This window comes from Diadema antillarum, unplaced genomic scaffold (assembly GCF_040938485.1).
Source record: "Diadema antillarum isolate AM-2024a unplaced genomic scaffold, OU_Dant_1.0 seq00001676_RagTag, whole genome shotgun sequence".
In the NCBI taxonomy this organism is placed as follows: domain Eukaryota; kingdom Metazoa; phylum Echinodermata; class Echinoidea; order Diadematoida; family Diadematidae; genus Diadema; species Diadema antillarum.
In genome coordinates this window covers 378,398-397,181 of record NW_027272371.1, presented here as the reverse complement: position 1 = coordinate 397,181, position 18,784 = coordinate 378,398, and the positions used below count along the sequence as shown (strand labels likewise).

General features: G+C 43.3%; 1 protein-coding gene across 1 annotated transcript in view; it reads right to left on the bottom strand.

Annotated features, from left to right (window-relative positions):
* LOC139711631 (twitchin-like) overlaps positions 1–18,784 on the bottom strand; it is a 122,190-nt gene that overhangs the window by 42,037 nt on the left and 61,369 nt on the right. The window contains exons 29-50 of the mRNA XM_071623491.1: positions 17,577–17,727; positions 16,542–16,736; positions 15,832–15,939; positions 15,081–15,268; positions 14,237–14,348; positions 12,974–13,125; positions 12,359–12,488; positions 11,645–11,832; positions 10,962–11,076; positions 10,260–10,562; positions 9,405–9,686; positions 8,406–8,708; positions 7,580–7,882; positions 6,852–7,139; positions 6,264–6,563; positions 5,809–6,111; positions 4,998–5,158; positions 4,336–4,486; positions 2,714–2,995; positions 2,010–2,306; positions 1,403–1,606; positions 251–346 (exon numbers count right to left, since the gene is read on the bottom strand). Coding sequence (XP_071479592.1) covers positions 251–346; positions 1,403–1,606; positions 2,010–2,306; positions 2,714–2,995; positions 4,336–4,486; positions 4,998–5,158; positions 5,809–6,111; positions 6,264–6,563; positions 6,852–7,139; positions 7,580–7,882; positions 8,406–8,708; positions 9,405–9,686; positions 10,260–10,562; positions 10,962–11,076; positions 11,645–11,832; positions 12,359–12,488; positions 12,974–13,125; positions 14,237–14,348; positions 15,081–15,268; positions 15,832–15,939; positions 16,542–16,736; positions 17,577–17,727 — 4,612 coding nt within the window. The remainder of the gene's footprint in view (positions 1–250; positions 347–1,402; positions 1,607–2,009; positions 2,307–2,713; positions 2,996–4,335; positions 4,487–4,997; positions 5,159–5,808; positions 6,112–6,263; positions 6,564–6,851; positions 7,140–7,579; positions 7,883–8,405; positions 8,709–9,404; positions 9,687–10,259; positions 10,563–10,961; positions 11,077–11,644; positions 11,833–12,358; positions 12,489–12,973; positions 13,126–14,236; positions 14,349–15,080; positions 15,269–15,831; positions 15,940–16,541; positions 16,737–17,576; positions 17,728–18,784) is intronic.

Genomic DNA, 18,784 nt, shown 5'->3' with positions numbered 1-18,784 from the left:
GGTACTCGTCTTCAATGGGTTAAACGATAATGGTGATGAAAAACATAACGACGTATCAAATTATCTATCATCAGACGACTCCATTTCCTGGCGAAATGCAGATTGGAACTGACGGGCGAGTACTACCCCCAGAATAAGGCACTAGTTTGCACCGGGATGCCTGAGTCGCAACCATGGGTGCGCTTATTCGTATTTTGCCAAATCAAATATCTGACAAAGACAAAGAAGGGATAATCTACACGCAACAAACCTGGTGGAGGTCTGGCGGTGATAGCTTCGGACGGCTCGCTGGGTTTGCCCGGGCCGGCCTCGTTCACTGCCTTGACCCGGAACTCGTAGCTGGTACCTGGAAGAGACCAAAAATGTATTGCATTCTGTCAAGATGTGTCTGTGTTTGGACGTTGATGGCCATGCACTTCTGCTCGACAGCAAACAGTGCGTAGCTTTGAGATTGTCTGGTGTCATTAGTTGGGGTGCCAAGATGAATGTTCAAATAACATTGCAGGGAAATAAATGGTCAGATCCTGTCGGCAATGTTCCCCTTATGTGAAACACCCACCTCTCCCATCTCCGCAAAACAAGAAGGAAACAAACGATAACACAAATACATAATAAGACGCAAGAAAAGTACCAAAAAAAAAAAAAAGAGAGATTATCATTCGAGATCATATACTGAGATCAAGTCTGGACAATAAAATTTTGTTTTACACGATTAATTTGAAGCACTTGATTGTGCACTAACATGACTAACTTTTTGTTGTGATTTTGATACAACATTGCATCAAGAACATGTTTGATCAAAGTCTCAAATGACAATACCTATTCCTTTTTCTTTGTTATCACCTTTCACCTTCTTAAAAATCAATCATGGTGAAGGCAACTTCACAGACAGGTAATTAGAACTTATATTCGTCTGATACTCGTGCTATCTTTTTTTTTTTTGGTTGCTTCAACAGAGTTGAGGTGACTCAGTCAGTAGCGAGTCTGCCTCACGATCCTAAGGGCCCGGGTTCGAACCCGAGTCTGGACTGATCGAGCAATGTTGTGTGTAAGCATACCGTCCCCTCTAGCAAGAGGCAAAACACTCTGTCCCTCAGATGGGACATAAAATGGAGGTCCCGTGTATGAGAGAGTAACAACTCATGCACGTAAAAGATCCCGCTTCATTCATTCATCGCAAAGAGCAGGGTGTTTAACCCGGTGAAGTGGTCTCACCGCACATCCAACTGGACCCCATGGAAGACCAGCTTAATGTAGCTGACTATGGGCTATCCAGCCATCTTCTCAGATGGAAATGAACAAACAAACAAACAAACAAACAAAACAATGGTTGCTACAACATTGCATCTCCCCATTCTGCTGGTTGATATAATGATGAAATGAACTATGATTGACGTCATACCTTCGGTGAGCTTGAAAGCTGTGAAGCTGGTATCCTTGATGGTGGCTCGACTGGCACTGCTCCAGTCACCGTTCTCCTTGCGCTTCTCGACGAGGTATCCGATGACCGGGTTGCCGCCGTTGTTGGTCGGCGGCTTCCACTCGATGGTGATCGTCGTCGACGTGGTAGACGTTGCTTCCGGTTGCGAGGGAGGTCCAGGAGGGTCTACAAAATGATCGCGTAATCGAACAATCGGTGGGAGTCAGACGACTGTGACATTGATATCAGAAATGTATGACGAATTTTTGTTGATAGGTAATTCAGACCTTTCCTTAAAATAATAATACTGGTAACTTGTATATGACGAAGGTGAAATAAGTCCGAATTTATTCGAACAACTAACAAATCATAATCAGTTTTTTTTTTCCTAAAAAAGAGAAGCGTATTTTTGAATAACATAGGGTTGATTTTTAATTTCTTTTATTCGAAAGCTCTGAGGAGAATTACCGTATGATTTCATAGTCGATGTTTGGAGGCATTGTTCTTCAAGCGTGCAAAATTTTGTGACGTTTGCAAAAGGGATATACAACCTTTAAAGCGGAGCAGTCATCTGATTCGAAGTACTTACCGAAGGGGTTCTTGGCCACAAACATCTCCGTGATAACCGGTTTGCTGACGCCGAACTTGTTCTCCGCCGAGACCCTGAACTGGTACTCTGCATCCGGCTTCAAGTTCTTCGCCTTGAAGTGCGGGGTGGGTACGAAGCTGCTGACCTTCGTCCAGGCGTGCGTATCCGGGTCGAGCTTCTCCACCACATAGTTCTCTACGTCCTCTGGGCCGTTTATGGGCGGTTTCCATGACAACACGGCACTCTCTGGGGTGATGTCAGCGACGCGGATCGGACCCTGGGGTGGGTCGGGTTCGGCTGTTCAGTCAAGACCAAGAGGAGAGGTTACCGGTGATGGCAAAATAGAACTGTTTGGTCTCAATTGTTTAAAACGCTAAACGTATTTTACGTAAAGGCGAGTTAGGTATCTTTGCCATGAAGCACGTCTGCATTATAGTAATGTTGTTCAATAAACAACCTGCGCTGTAAGTGAATCTGTCACGCTACGCAAGGGATAATGAGGACTATATTCTTGTGTACATGTACGAGGTAACTATTGAAATTAGCATCAAATGGATACAGTACGTTGGGAGAGTTGAATAATCAACTGTAATTATTGTAATTGTAAAAGTGCTTTAGCAACTGCAAATTTTGGGAACGCCACAATAATGATAGCAAGATGCTAGGTATTCTTCAACTCATTCTGCAGCACGCTTTGACCTTACCGAGAACTACAACCTTGCACCTGGCGGTGTCCACACCCGAGGCGTTCTTGACGCCGATGGTGTACCGTCCGGCGTCGCATCGCTGCGCGCTGTCGACGATGAGTTTCGTGTAGGTCTTGGTGGTTTTGATCAGGACGCGGCCGTCCTCCTTCACCGGCGCGGTGCCGATCTCCCAGGTGGCCGTTGGCTTGGGGAATCCGGTGAAGGTCAGCTCGATCTCAAACTTCTCGCCACCTTTGACCTTGAGGTCTTCGAGACCACTTACGTCGAGTTTGGGACGTTCTGAGAGGGGACAAAGATTGGGGCATGCACAAAGGGCTTGTCTCACGTACGTGATATCTCACGTAGTTCAGCACTAATAGGATTGATATTCACGTGACATTGCAGCTTATACAGCATTACAAGAAGTGATATTAATGTGGCATTGCACGTATTTGAGCATTACAAAGAGTGATATTTCCTTAAACTTTTTCACATATCGGTTTCTCTCAATTAATACATGTTCATGTGTCATGAATACAATGGGTGTGGCATTATGGACACTTTGAAGACTGTAAACGCTTTGAACATTTCGAATCAATCGAAATGCAGCAATCAGTACATCAAATATGCCGAATGCATGTACTATCACTTTGTGGGATAACAATCTAGACAGGGATAGACAGAAAGATATGATAAAATCTAGACTGAATAAAAAAAGAGGAACATCAGTGACGACAAGCACATATAACAGAAGATATAATCGTATGTTCTTATCATATTTGAATGAAAATTATAGTGTGAAATATTCGATTAGGATGACGTATATATAGGTGTAAGTTTGACGTCAGGCACACAAAATAGCTGCGGATTCAACAATAACAACAACTACTACTTCAACTATCACTACTAATATATACGAGTACAACCACTACATTTAGGCTTAGTTTAAACACATACACGAAAAGCATTGCACAACGTGTCGACAAGAAGCGTTATAGCTATAAAAATGTGTTACCTACCATAACTGTGCTCCTACTTCTACCACTACTACTACTACTACTACTACTTCTTTTACTTCTTTTTCTTCCACGACTACTAATACTATTACTACTATGACTGTGAATTGCTAGTACTACTACTAATACAAACCGCGACACACATGAAAAGCGACAAATGACGAGGCGACATGAAGCGTTAGGCCCACAAAACTCTCACGAACGTCTGCCGGACAGCGGTATGCAGGTTAGTGTGCGTTAGCTACTGAACAATTCAGGTAGGCTGTATATCATCCTGCAATATTGTAGCAGCTACACGACGAAAGGCGTACCTAAGTGGTCACAAAAGCTCTTGCTAAGTCATGTCAAAGAATCAGTAATATCTCCTCTTTGGCCAAGTGCAGACTGACCGATCCACTCCCCCTTTGACGGATTTTTGGTGCGTGCGCAGCTCTTTCAAGCCACTCTTCTCACAGACGCGCAAAAAAATCCGCCAAACTGGACACAGACTAACCAGTGTGCGCCTTTCCGCGTAGGATACATCACTGACCTCACAACTATGACATGGCAGCATTTTGTAAGCTCACCTAGGCGCGACTTCGGGCGTAAAGATGCAGCAGTATTGCAGGACAATTTACGACCTACCTGGCTTATCCTCAATAATTGTCGACGGCGTCGGCGCGCTGGGCTTTCCGGGGCCAGCCTCGTTATTAGCGATGACCCGGAACTCCAACTCTTCTCCTTCCGTGAGGTCAGGGACGATGGCTGAGCTCTCCTTGGGTGACACTTGCTTGACCTATTTACCATATCACATAAAGACAAGCGAACGATGAATTGTTAAGACTCATGAAAAAACGTTATACACACTTGTATACCACTTTGACAAATTTTGGCAAACTTACACAGCACCTTGCTATGATCACACACATGAACCAGCGGGAGGTTTTCACAGAGCTTATTCAATACATTGTATTCAATAAGCAAGCAGTCATGTTGTAGTTATTGATCTCCTTACGACAATGTAACAGGTACACTTCTGTAGTGATTACTGCTGACATACTTTCAGCTTCCGCAGGGGCTGGCCGTAAAGGGCACAAAGGCTTACCTGAAATGTCCACTTCTCGTCATCAACGGAGTCGACTAAAAGAAGATTTGTGATGGACAATTAAGAATAGTCCTCTATACTCCCGACAATCTATCATCGGCGCGGACAGCGATGAAAACAGAAATATTATTTTCATCGACAATCTCATCAATGAATGCCTTAAAATCCAGACATGGTCTGGTCAGGAAAGATGACCACTTACAGGTGTCCAGTCGCTCTTGGGACCCGGTCCGACCTTTCTCTTCTCGATGGTGTAACCCTGGATGGGCGCTCCGCCGTCACCGACGGGCTTGCTCCACGAGAGGGCGGCGCTATCTTTGGTCACCTTGTCCAGCTGAGGTCTGCCCGGAGCGTCGGCAGGTACTGCGTACAAAGGTGGGAAAACTTCGTTGTCAGGGCTTTCGTGGGGGAAGCCGTTCCATTAGAAGATCACGTTTTGCGTGTATTGAAATTATGTACTGTTACTCTTTTTTGTCACATCCAAAATCGTTTTTCCTAAGAGTTGAAATTGCAAAGACTTTGGAAAAGCGATTTGGTTATTTTGTGGAAATAATAACTATCGGATATTTAATCATGGTGAAAACTCGTTATCATTTAGTTAATAGAAAATGTGTAGAGAGAAGCGCAGATTAACATTGTCTAGGAGTTTTTTCAAGGTAGTATATTTCTGATATTGTTATTCAGGATGTAGCCTATGATTAAATCATCAAAATAACCAAAAATGTGATTGAGAATGGTCATATTTCATTTGGTATCACCACGGCGTTTCGTGTCAAAATATCATAGTAGAGGTGACAAATCCTTAAGTAACAGACAATGTACGTGTTCAGGGAAACATCTCTAAGATACAATCAGTATTAATGCAGTGTGCCTTCTACTAATTACGAGAGTTTTTTCCTGAAATTTTCAAGCAATCGAGACCGCCGTCAAAGGTTGAGCATACTGTAAGCACTCTGACAGCGCTTGTTGAATAGGAAGACTGAGGATTTTCTTCCCTGGTGGGAGGGACTTACAGATTGGTTCCTTGGCAACGGCTGGTTCGGAGGCGCGGCTTGGTTTGCCATCTCCAGCGTCATTGACTGCTGTGACCCGGAACTGATACTCGCGACCCTCCTTCAGGTTCGGCACGGTGTAGCTCGTGTCCCTGATCGGGAACGAGTTGGCCTTCTGCCAGTCCTTGGCATCGACGGGGCGGAACTCCACGATGTAGCCGGTCACCGGGCTACCGCCGTCGTTGGTGGGAGGTTCCCAGCCGAGCTGAGCCGAGTTGCGATCCATGCCGTCAATCTTGGGGGCTGAAGGTGCGTCGGGCTCATCTGGGAAACCAAAGAAATGTCGAAGAATTGTAAGTCTTAAAAAGCAAATTAGATCATTCTAAACAGATCCGAAATGACAGAGTCACCTTGTTAATGTTATAAGTTGCAAGAAGCTAAAGGTTCGTACATGAATGATGCAACTAGCGACTTACCAAAGGGAAGTTTGACTTTGACCGTGCGTCCCTCGAGGGGCTGGCTAGTGCCGTATTGGTTGATGGCACAGACGCGGAACACGTAGTCACTCTGGTACGTGAGATCCTTGGCCACCTGTGAAGTGGTGGGGGCACTCGCGGTGACGCGGGTCCAGTTGTCCAGCTTGGCGTTGCGTTTCTCGACCAGGTAGCCAGAGATGGAGCCATTGCCGTCGTGGTCAGGCACCTTCCAGTTGACGCGCACAGTTTCCTTTGTGAACTCGCTGTACTCAAGTGGGCCGTTGGGGGCGGTTGGTGGTGCTGTAGTTTTATTCACACAAACAGGTAACCAATGATTTTCATGACATAAAGCAGTTCGAAGATGAAATCAGTGTCAGAGGAAAATAACAATAACCCGGTATTTTGATTTCAAATTGATAAGTAAATAACAGAAAGAAAGACAACATTCTACAAAAAGAAGAAAAAAAACGATGAAATTTACACAGCTACAGTCATAACCATCCTAGCAAACATCGATGATATCAAAGCAATTTACTGGCTGTTTACGATTTTAGCGAGCAAAAGTATGGCACCATATTTGGTTCTTACACAGGACAGTGACGCCGATGGTGAAGTTGTCGGTGCCGCGGCTGTTCTCCAAGCTGATTTTGAACGAGCCAGAGTCGCTACGCTCAGCTCGTGAGCATCGGAGCACCGAGCTCGTCTCTGTTGTCTCCACGAAGAAGCGCTCGCCGACCTTGAGCTCGCGGTTGTCCTTCATCCACTCGACGCTGGGGGCGGGGGCGCCGACGAACGGGATGGTGATGTCGAACTTGTCTCCCTCCTTGACTCGCATGTCGTTGACGAGGAAGGCCGACGTGTCGATCTTTGGTGCCTCTGTGATTTTAGAAATTATTGCATATATCACATAAATTATTTTGGAAAATCAACTGCATGATTTTTCTCATCTGAAGAGAGATTATGGTAAACTGGATACATTCTGTTCAAACACACAAAATTAGATAACTCCATTTAAGGCAATTCGTGCCAAGAAATCATTTTTCATTTTTAGATTTCTCCATGGCAAGATGAACTCGGTGACTAATTCAGTGATCATATTCTCCTTTACTGATGTGTGGGGGAAGATCATCAGTTTTGTGTTGTCAAGTAGTACATAAAGTATCTGCTACGAAATAATATTAGTTTCTTTTCATAAGGTAGTTGGCAAGATGGTTTGCTTTTCTCTTGATATTTTTTTCGATTTTTATTGTTAATTCAAACACATCCTACGTAGTTAAAGTGTATTAAGGTAGAAGGGTTCCAGAACTGTTTCCTACCGAACTGAGCCTTGGCGGTGTGGTGGTCTGACTCCGGGCTGGGCGGGCTGAGCCCGGCCTTGTTCTCCGCGAACACCCTGAAGAGGTACTCGCGTCCTTCAATCAGACCCGTGACGGTGAACTCCGTATTGAGGACGGGGTCTCGCGTGGCCTTCACCCACCGCTGACTGCGAGTCTCCCGACGCTCCACGACGTAGCCGGTGATCTTGCTGCCACCGTCCGAAGAGGGCTTGTCCCACTCAAGGTCAGCCGTGGTCTTGTCGTAGCTCGGGATGCGTGGTTTGCCAGGTGAGGTTGGCTCATCTGCAGATGTAATGAGAGAGGCCATAAATTGGATTTACGATGAATCTTGAACTCATTCTCAAATTTAGGGATTTCCATTATTAAGGTCTTTGGTAAGGCACACGCCTGTCACCACACTTCCCAACATGATCATAATGATATTAAAGAAAATATAGGTATCAAAGTCATCTCTCTATATATCTAGATAGCTCTCGAAATCATGTTACTTATAATCAATATTTATATGTACTTTTCAGCAAAAGGGATTTTTTTTTAGTTGTTTATCTATCCTAAAAGAAACGTTTTCCATCTGTTATACGTTTTTTCGCCAATATAACTATTTATCCAATATATATTTGCTGTGGCAAGTCATATATTTCCTTCCGATCACAAAAACAGACTTGCTCGTCAGTCAGCTGGCAGATTGAAAAAATCCCTCTTATCCACACAAAAAAATTAAAACCTTTGTGGCTGAAGCATACAATACAACAACTGGACGGAAATATGTGTTCTAGCTTTGAAGGTAGATCGATTCTATACTCACCATACGGGTTCTTGGCCTTCACCATCTCAGACTCAAGGGGAGCGCTGGTAAACCCGGCAGCGTTCTCTGCCTTGACCCGGAACTTGTAGGTCACGCCCTGGTGAAGCTTGTTGGCCTGGACCTGCGGATCCTGACAGAATCCCGTGACCTTTGACCAGTAATCGTCGCCCTCCTCGCACTTTTCCACCAGATAGTTGAGGATGTCGCTGCCGCCATCATCCTCGGGTGGTTGCCATGTCAACTGGCAGTGGTCGGCGAAAACGTCCGAGATCTCTAGTGGCCCACGTGGAGCACTAGGGGCATCTGGTTAGAACATCAGATAACCTTTCATTATCTTCTGTAGGCTTATTCAATGAAAAATGGTTGAGTATTAAGCATCACGGATATTTAGAGTTTCTATATAGGATAGGTCATGGTCGTTCGCTATTCGCGAAAATCCCGTGTTAACTCAGTATAATAGGCAGAAAAACACCCAGGTAGGTTACTTGAAGTGATATGGCACAACCTGCCCGCCGACATTCTAGCTTGTTCACACTCCAATAGTGTTAAAGTTCCCCTCATGCAGATTCATTTCACAGGAGCAAAGATACTGTTACGTTTGGCTGGATAGGCATTTGCCCAATTTGTCCAGCATAATAGATCTGTTGTAGTGTATTTGGGCTCATGCACGTACTGTTTTTTTTTTTTCAAAACACTTTATGTTCACAAGTTTGAACACTGCTGGTCATGTCTGTATTACTACAGAGGTGTCTGTCAAACGCAATGCAACATACTCGTGCTATCTGTGTATGCCTGCATTTTGATGTCACTGGAAGATAATGTGTTTCAGATATGTTTAGCAATTATTTTGATACGTCTGGGAATATGATAGGCTCGTCATTAGTACTTGTAAGTACATGATTTGAAAGCTATTGACATAATTTTAAGAATTGTATCACCAATTCCAATGTTACCTACAAAAAACTGGACCAAACAGAATTTCATGAATCTCTCTCGTACCTTGGACGTTGACGTTGCAGCTGGTCTTGACGTCACCGGCGTCGTTGGTCAATTTCAGTTCGTACGTTCCTGTGTCCGATCGTTCGGCCATCCTGACCTTCAGCTCGGTCTGTTCCTCTTCCTCCTTGATGGTCAAGCGGTCAGACGTGGACAGCTTGTTTCCGTTCAGGCTCCACGTGATGGTCGGCGGTGGGGCGCCCTCAAACTTGAGGGTGAGGGTGAAATCTTGGCCAGCCTTCAACTTGATGTCACGGAGCTTGTCGCCCTTCAGTTCAGGGCGAGCTGATGTCGGGAATGACAGACACACACTCGTTTAAAACTGATACGTTTTCAATCATGAGGCGCACTCTAGAATATTGTCTCCCTACGAATACAACACTTTTAGGAATTTCTTTCGGGCTTAAACTTGTCGGAGACCTGTTTGTATAAAGATACCCATCTCGTTGGTTACTCATGAAGCGCCATAATGAACGCTGTAAGATCAAACAGTTGAGAAGAGAGACTTTCAGTGCCTATATTTGACAAGCGTCATTTTCAACATGATTTTGACTAATAAGTATGCATCCCACCACCACTGATACATGATAAACTTTTGGTAGGTAGTATATATACATTAAAGTCTGTTTAATCAAAGAATCCATTTGATGTAATGTTGCTTGAATTTTTATTCTTATCTGCGATTCAGTATATGTATTCCAGAAAGTGAAGAAAATAATGTGCTCCAAGTAATCCTACGTCTTCGAGTATGTCGTCGGGAATGGTGACTGATCAAACTATAGTTATCATGTAAATCCTGTAAAACTCAAAAGAAAGCATGAACTCAGTGTTGGTGGTATTCCATTCGTGTGCACTCACCAAACTTCGGCTTAGTCTTCTGCGGCGCGGAGCACTCGCTGAACTTGCCCTGCCCGGCCTTGTTGACGGCTGCCACCCGGAACTCCAGCTCGCGGCCTGCCGGTAGACCCTGCACCTTGTAGCTAGTTCCCTTGACGGGGCTAGTCGTTACCTCCTGCCATCGGTTGCTGCCCTTCTCCCGCTTCTCCACCACGTACCCTTCAATCGGGGCGCCACCGTCCTTCTTCGGCTTTTCCCACTCGAGCTCGACGAAGTCCTTGTCGTAGTCGACGACCTCGGGTGTGCCTGGTGCGCTAGCCTCCTCTGAAATCATTGAACATGAAGAATAAGAATTAATGATATTGTACCCGTGCTTGTGATTGGAATGTGTTAGAATTAGTGCTCTCATTCCTATCAGAAACATAAGATTCTAAAAATATTCGATAGCATTTCTATCATTATATTACGTAAAGAGCTGATGACTGCTTAATATCGTCTTTTTTTTTTTTTGGGGGGGGGGGGTAACCTTCGCGTTATCTCACATGGAAAGAATCAGAATTGGTTTCTCTCTTGTAGCAGGGGTCTCTGCTTATTCCCCCTTCTTTTACTCATAAACGATGCATTTAAACAACAACAATAACAACAGAACTTTGAGTTTTTGTGCTTCCAATATGTTAATTGTGACTGGTGTATTTGCGCAGTAATGGAGCGATGATTACTTACCGTACGGGTTCTTGGCAACGACGGACTTGGACGCCTCCAGCCACTTGCTAGTGCCTTCAGCATTTTCAGCCGCGACACGGAACATGTACTCCGTGCCTTCCACCAGTCTGGTCACCTGGTAGTTGTGGAATTCACGTGACATTAGTATCATGTGATCATATCATCGTGATCATGTGACATTACATTCACGTTCCTAGAATAATCTAGACAACGCTACTGTATAGGATGTATAAACAGATTCAAATTTATCTTAGCTTTGTATGTTGTTACATGTAGTAGATGCTTTACAGCACAATAAACGAGTTCAGTTTTCGGGGTCAAAACATTCCATTGAGGGTGGTTATTAATCGTTCAAAGTTTTTTCTTTTACATGAATACAAGTAAGAGATTCTCTGTTGATGTTCCAGGAAAACTGAGTAAAACTTAGAGGCTGTTGAGATTGTGATCTCTCTAACAGCATTGGGACGTGCACCAATGCGAGCTGTGGGTTAGCGACGGTAATGATTACGACGCGCCTCCTTCCTGGTTGGACTGTGGAAACAGATATCTTGCACATGCGCAGAACAACATTTTCTTCTTTTTTTTTCTGGCTTCTAGTCGAGGTCGAGGGATTAGCGTGGAACATCTACAGCTCGTTGATGAATACCTTTACGATGTCGTCATGTTTGCTGGTATCCACCCACCTTGTATGTGGTGTCCCTGGTCGTGTCGTTGATGACTGACCATCCCGATCGTCGGACGTCGCGCTTCTCGATGATGTAGTTTGAGAGCGGCATGCCGCCATCGTCCTCGGGTGGATTCCAGGTGAGAGTGAGGGACTCAGAGAAGACATCCTTAATCTCCAGCGGCTTCTGAGGAGGCGACGGCTTGTCTGGAGGAGGGGTGTTGTAGAAGGTGAATGAGATAGATTACAGGATGGTGCTCAATGGGACATACAACTAACATACAACTGACTGTCCTGACGTCCATTTTTCCTTCTTCCATGCGGCATCAGTTTCGACATTTTGCCTACAAGTAATAATCCATTTCAGTAAGTTCTCTTTGTATGAATGACGCATTCGGACATATACCTATCTTATGAGACAGTAAAATGACTTCGTATTTCAACTTCATCAATCATATGATGCCATGCATATTAAAGTCTGAATGTTAGTAATAGCTGTCGCGTGTGTATCCCCTCGAAAGTTAAATTGCTGTATCATGGACTCTGAACGGCGTGTTTCTAACTGCAAATATCTGATGCTTAGTGCCTCTTTTGAGAATGAATGGGGCTGGATAAGCATACGATATATCTGTGCATCTGTGTGTATTCTCGCGAAACTTTGACATCATGTTGTAATTTTTCAGATCGAGAAGACTGCAGTGTACATGTCGATCTGGATGGCCCTTCTGCTTACCGATGACAGTGACCTCAGCGGACGCCTTCTCCGTGCCGAACGGGTTGCTGACCGTCACGGTGTAGGTACCGGAGTCGGCCCGGGCGGCTCCCCATGTCGACATCTCGCTCTCCACGGGTGTTGAGCGCATCTGTTAGAAAGCATCAAAAATATTTAATGGTCATCTCAGTTCTAAAACATTTTTGTTCAAGTTCAAGTTCAAGTTCAAATTTTGTGTCTGACCACTAACATCTCAGAGAGAGGTCTACGACCATGACGTCCACATTATTATGCACTTGGTTCATACATGAATATTTATAACATAGTCTTCATAAAGACTATTAAGCTTATTTTTTTTTAATATCTCAGTGACACTCCACTCAAGAGAAAGTCTGCAATGACCTTTATCTGCACATGTTCAGATTGTAACTGTGAACTGGATTATTGCATAAAAGTTCAGATAAAACATGAGTCAGACAACCAAACATATGTCTCCAAATACTCAGTTCTGATTGGCTAATTTCTGACTTATGTTTGACTGCATCTTTTTATGCAACAGGACCCAGGAGTGGATATCTTCTGGGAGGCGGGTGATACTCTAAGATGTTTTCAAATAGAAGGAATTTATGGGCTCACCTTAACTCTCTCGTCCCCAGTCAACTCTTTGGAACTGTGAGACCATTTGCAGGTTGGGTAGGGAGTTCCGGAGTACTTCAGGTTCAGCTTGAATGTCTGGCCCGCTTTGACGGTCAAATCTTTCATATTCTTCAGCTCAAGCTTGGGAGGAACTGGAGTTATTAATAACAAAGGCAAACAAACACACAGGGAACCGTGAAACAGTGATAACAATGGCAACATGTAACACATTCAGATTTTGTTATCAAACGGACAAAGAGTTGTTTGAAAAAGAATAGTCTACAATCACATTTACCGTTCCGTCTTACTACTTGTGTCATCATTCAGATGCGTTTAGTTGTCTTTTTTAACAGGATTGATTTCATACAATGTGCTAGTGCTAGCTTTGTATCTTTTTTTTTTCAATTCAAAGGTTTTATTTTCACTTCTTTCAACAGAATGAACAAAAAATATAGATTCGACATGCGTTTGAAGGAATGATACATAGATAGCAAAGAATAACATTTGTCAATACTCATTACAAAATTAGGCATTTTTCATACAGACATATTTATACATTCTGCGAAAAAAAAGTGGAGGTACCCACTCAAAAGACTATGCTTGTACAACGTGGGCACCTCACAGGAGGAAAAAGAAAAAAGGTGAAAACTTAACTACAAGTATGCGGGATGAAAAAAGAAGTGGAAAAGGGGAAAGGGAGGAAGCAGAAATACAAGTAAAGAGACGAGACAACTAAGAACAAAAAGCCTAGATCAATCGGTACATTCAAGATCAAACCAACAGAGACTATTAGCCATGTTAGAAGTGTAGAGCGTTGAAAGCGACGAGAAAGTGATGTATACAATTGTATGGAATTGCTGATAGCAGAACACATTATCTGTTCCGTGAAGGCACGTAAGTTTGCAATAAGAAAAACAGGGGATGCGATGCGGAATTCCGCGAAAGACGCGACCTAACAAGCCTATGAAAAATCAATAGCATCCTGGTGCATTACAAAACCTACTTTGTTTTGATACTGGTGTTTGTTGTGTTGATCGCCTTCTTAACAGGAAGGAAAAACAACAATAACATAACTTCACGAAAATAGAACTAATTTGGCAGAATACGATGAATGACAAAATCGCAATTTCCGGTGATTGGCAATATTATTGATATCGAATATGCAAAATTCGGTTTCTATTGATCGGGTGCCTTTTGGGAGCCTTGCCCGCATTACGCTTTTTTATACCATCAGCCGACACCTCACCAAACCATGATACTTACTCTCGGGGTCCTTGGCGAGCACTGGGCCTGTCGCCTCGGACGGCTCTCCGGCACCAGCCTCGGTCTCTGCTACTACCCTCAGGTCATATTCCTCCCCTTCAGCAGTGGGTACCTACACACGTGACAAAGATATACCATGGCAACTGCTGTTGTTAGAAAGTCTATCAACGTCACAAAATACGCATATGAAACATTCTAAATAAATGTCTTACTTTCCAATTCGGCTTTTTTTTTTTTTTTTTTTATGGGGGGGGGGGAGTTCCCAAGTATCCTGCTCAGACAATTCTTTTGGAGAAGATGTTACATATCAAAAACGTAAAGAATTTGACTGCTACAGCTAGATCTCAACAACTGCGAAATACTGCAGGTAAAATTAGGTTGGTGCATGGTGTACCCTGATCAGGAGTATTCATATCACTTAAAATCATGATTTTATACTAAAAGTATCCATGGCTTGTGCCGGAAAAGGGGTGTAACCTAAGCTATGAGACAGAATGAGAAAAAGAAAGAATGAGAGGGGAGAGAGATATGGAGGGTGACAGAAAGAGTGTGCGTGAGAGAGAGAGAGAGTATAGTATACGAAAGACATACGGAGATACATAGACAGAGAGGGAGAGAGATAGAGAGGGAGAGGGGAAGAAAATGGGAGGGGGGTTGGTGGTGAAGGTGGTGGTGGTGGTGTGTGCGTGTGTATGTGTGAGAGAGAGAGAGAGAAAGGGAAAGAAAGAACAAGAGTGATATAACATATATATATATATATATGTATATGTATGTTCATTTATAGATAGCGAGAGATACACAGAAATGAAGACTATTAATGAGGACATTGTTACTTCCTACTTACGGTGTACTTGGTGCCACGGATGGGGGTCTTGTTGATCGGTTCCCACTTGCCGGTGTCTGGGTTCTTCCTCTCCACGTTGTAGCCCTGGATCGGAGCGCCACCATCCCTCTTGGGTTTGGTCCATTCCAAGGGGATCTTGTCCTTGGTCACATCTCCAACCTTCAGGTCCCCAGGGGCCGAGGCAGGGTCTAAACGAGTAGAGCATTTACGATTACACCGCATCGTTATACATGATGGTTACAATATACTGAGATGAACAGGAAAATACGAAAACGGTAATGATTGTGGTAAACGATTCAATTGATACATTGCGTTTACACCGGAGGCATAGTTATGATATCATGAAATGATTATAAGGCAACACAATACTGCTTTACGAACTAGGTAATCTGGTGATGGCACCAAACATAATTTATAGTCGTTATAATCTTTCGCGCGATCACATCTTGTGACAGTATCGCGTAATGAAGATAGTAATTACACGATCACTTCGACCTTTCACTGCAAACACTGGTGATCTGTGATATTTGATGCACAATGTAATCTAAACCTCTGGAGGTACTCGTTTGGCTGCTAGCAAAATGTCCAGTGAGCAGTAGTAGTCGAAAAAAATACTTTCCATAAATCCTCGTGGTGAGTGACAAATGCAGTTTTTTCCAGAGCGTCTCATTGCAAACATAAAGGGGTTTTTCAAACGCGTATTGCGGCTTCTCGCCACAAAATCGAACTTTATGGATGCGTAAATACTCACCGAGTGGTTCTCTTGCGAGCGCTGCTTTGCTAGGTGGACTGGGTTCGCTGCTTCCGACTTTGTTGATTGCCGACACTCTGAACATGTACTCGGCACCCTGTGTGAGGCCTGCGAAACCAAACAAAAAACCGTTTAAGGTGACAATGTATTTGCAGTTCAATGGTGTTCACGTCATTCATCCGGGATTTATGCCGAGATGTCATATGCAGGTAGTAGGCCTATATTTAGGAGAGGTTTCCCTAATGATCTGAAGATACAATTTGACTTTCTCACGCAGTAACACTTTTCGCAAGTCGTTACGAAAATACCTGTTAGCGAATGACGTTTGATTGGTTCCGCGTAAAATATTATTCCTAACATGAATGTTGAAACTGAACTTCTGTCAATATTGCAAATACGATTCATTTCATTTCATTTCATTTCATTTCATTTCATTTCATTTCATTTCATTTCATTTCATTTCATTTCATTTTATTTCATTTGTTAGAGGGAGACAAATTGAAGAAAATTCACTTCTCAATCTTTACCCCTCTACTCAGTATTCTCTTGCTCTCCGATTATGTTGATGTGCATATACAGTTATCAATCTGTGTTGAGAACAAAATAAGTGCATTATCATGATTATGTCAGGCTATCCGCCTTTCAAGATGATTCGATGTAGCGCGCAACCTCTAAACATGGTTACCATGGTTACTCAAAGAGACACCCACCTGTGACGCTGTGCTTGGTGTTGGTGATTTCATCCTTGGATGCCTTGGACCACCTGTTGCCTGATGTCTCCTTCTTCTCCAGTAAGTAGCCGGTGACCGGACGGCCGCCGTCGAATTCGGGAGGCTTCCACTGGAGTGAGATACAGCCGTTGGCGGTGGCTATGACTTTGGGTGCTTCCGGCGCATCTGGGGGCTCTGTCAGCGAACAATGTAGAAATGACAATCATCACTGGATCTATATGGTGAAATATTCTCCAATTTTATGAGAGCATTAGATCTGTAACTCGGAAAGGGGGCTCAAGGAATGATACGGATTTTGTGTATGTAAAACCCACTTTGGAAGTCTTTAAAGAGACACCAATATAATGTACACAACAGACTAGAACACATCAGCAGAAGTGGGGTATGAACTTTTTATCATTAACGAGTAAAGGAAAGCTTTTGCTTGGACAAGGGTTTTCAAATCAGTATTGTTCTCTTCATCCAACGAGCAGTGTATAAAAATACCAAAGAGACAAGCTAATTACCAATCAAAACAACATTCGATTCTACTGTGTAAACTTTATCAGATTAGTTAACATCTTTGTTAAAATACTACACTGGTTTCTTAGCTAGAGATAACACTATGGCATCAGAGTAGCAAAAGCTAAACTATAGCAATAAACATCGTATCATTGCAAATTTCCTGTCCATCCATGTGAATTCGATTTTACAAACACTTTCCGCATCTATTCAGAGTGACGGTTAACGAATCTTAGGTCAAATCACATCACGTAAATATGATATTTGAATTGAAAGAGAAGGTCATAGAAACCTGGCCATTCAGCCGCCTTTAACAGCACCAACAGCAAAAGTAGTATAGAAACAACATTAGCGAGCTTTAGTCTCATGGTTATGACGCACCTCCTTTCGGGTTGGACAGTGGGAACGTCTGTCGCGCGCATGTGCAGAACAACATTTTTTTCGCGTCGAAGGATTAGCGTCGCAATCAACCAAACGGTATTGGGGAAGAACATATGGCTAGATTGCACTCACCTGAGGGCTCCTTGCAAAGCTGTGGCTTGTCAGTCTGGATTGGTTTGCCGGCGCCTACGGCGTTGACCGCCGCGACCCGGAAGAGGTACTCCTTGCCCTCGGTCAGCCCGGTAACAGTGTACTGCTTGTCTCGCACCTTGCTGTCGGCCACCTGACGGGAGTACAGACAAAATCAAGAAGCTCAGCTCAGTTTAGTTCAATGACATTCATATCCAGCAAACAATATGCATAAGTATAAATAACAATGCGATAGTTTTGAATAAAATGCTGGGGGTACATTCGAGAGACGGATTGTTAATGAGAAGGGTGAAATAGATGTTGGATAACATCCCAAAATGTAGTACCAAACGCAGTTGTTTTACTGGACAGCCTGACACATTCGTTCATCAATGCTCATAAAACTGTAATTGTAATTTTACAGCAGCTACTGTGTGCAACTACTTGAAAATCAAACAAACTAATACAGTGTAAACAGGTCACTTGGACTGAGCTGGAGAGAGCTGATCCGAATCCGAGTATACATATCATTTTCCTCATTGGAATATTTCATCAGTATTACACTAGTAGCTTGTCCAGTTGCTTAACACAATATCGTGAATAACAAAAAGTACATTCAGCCAGCAGATAAAATGGAGCAGGAAAGAAATTCATTTTTTAAACGGTCTCTACGAAGGAGTAAGAATTATTTCAGTTACTCTCCATAACATCAGGACAAGAAATACACAACAAAAGCTAGCCGTGCTAGGGAAACTTTGATCCAGTATCAGCTTTACTCCTAACATTGCCTAATCGAAGATTATAAAGAGACACACACGGCTGAATGCACGGTGGTCACTGCCTTCTTTAACTTTGTGAGAGAAGGGACCATTTTCGTTTTTCCGATGCCTCGTTATTCCGAAAATCAGATAAGGTTCGTAATTCAGAGGGTTTGTTAATCCATAAATGGAAAAGGGGCGTCTTATTCCGAAGGTTAATTAATCATAAAATTAAACAGGCTTCATTATTCCGAAGGTTACAATGCGTTAATCCGAAAACAAAAAGAAGGTGCGTACTAACGAACCTTCGGAATTACGAACCTTATTTCATTCTCGGATAAACGAACATTCGGAATTACGAACCTTATTTCATTCTCGGATTGACGAACCTTCGGAATTACGAACCTTATTTCATTCTCGGATTGACGAGCCTTCGGAATTACGAACCTTATT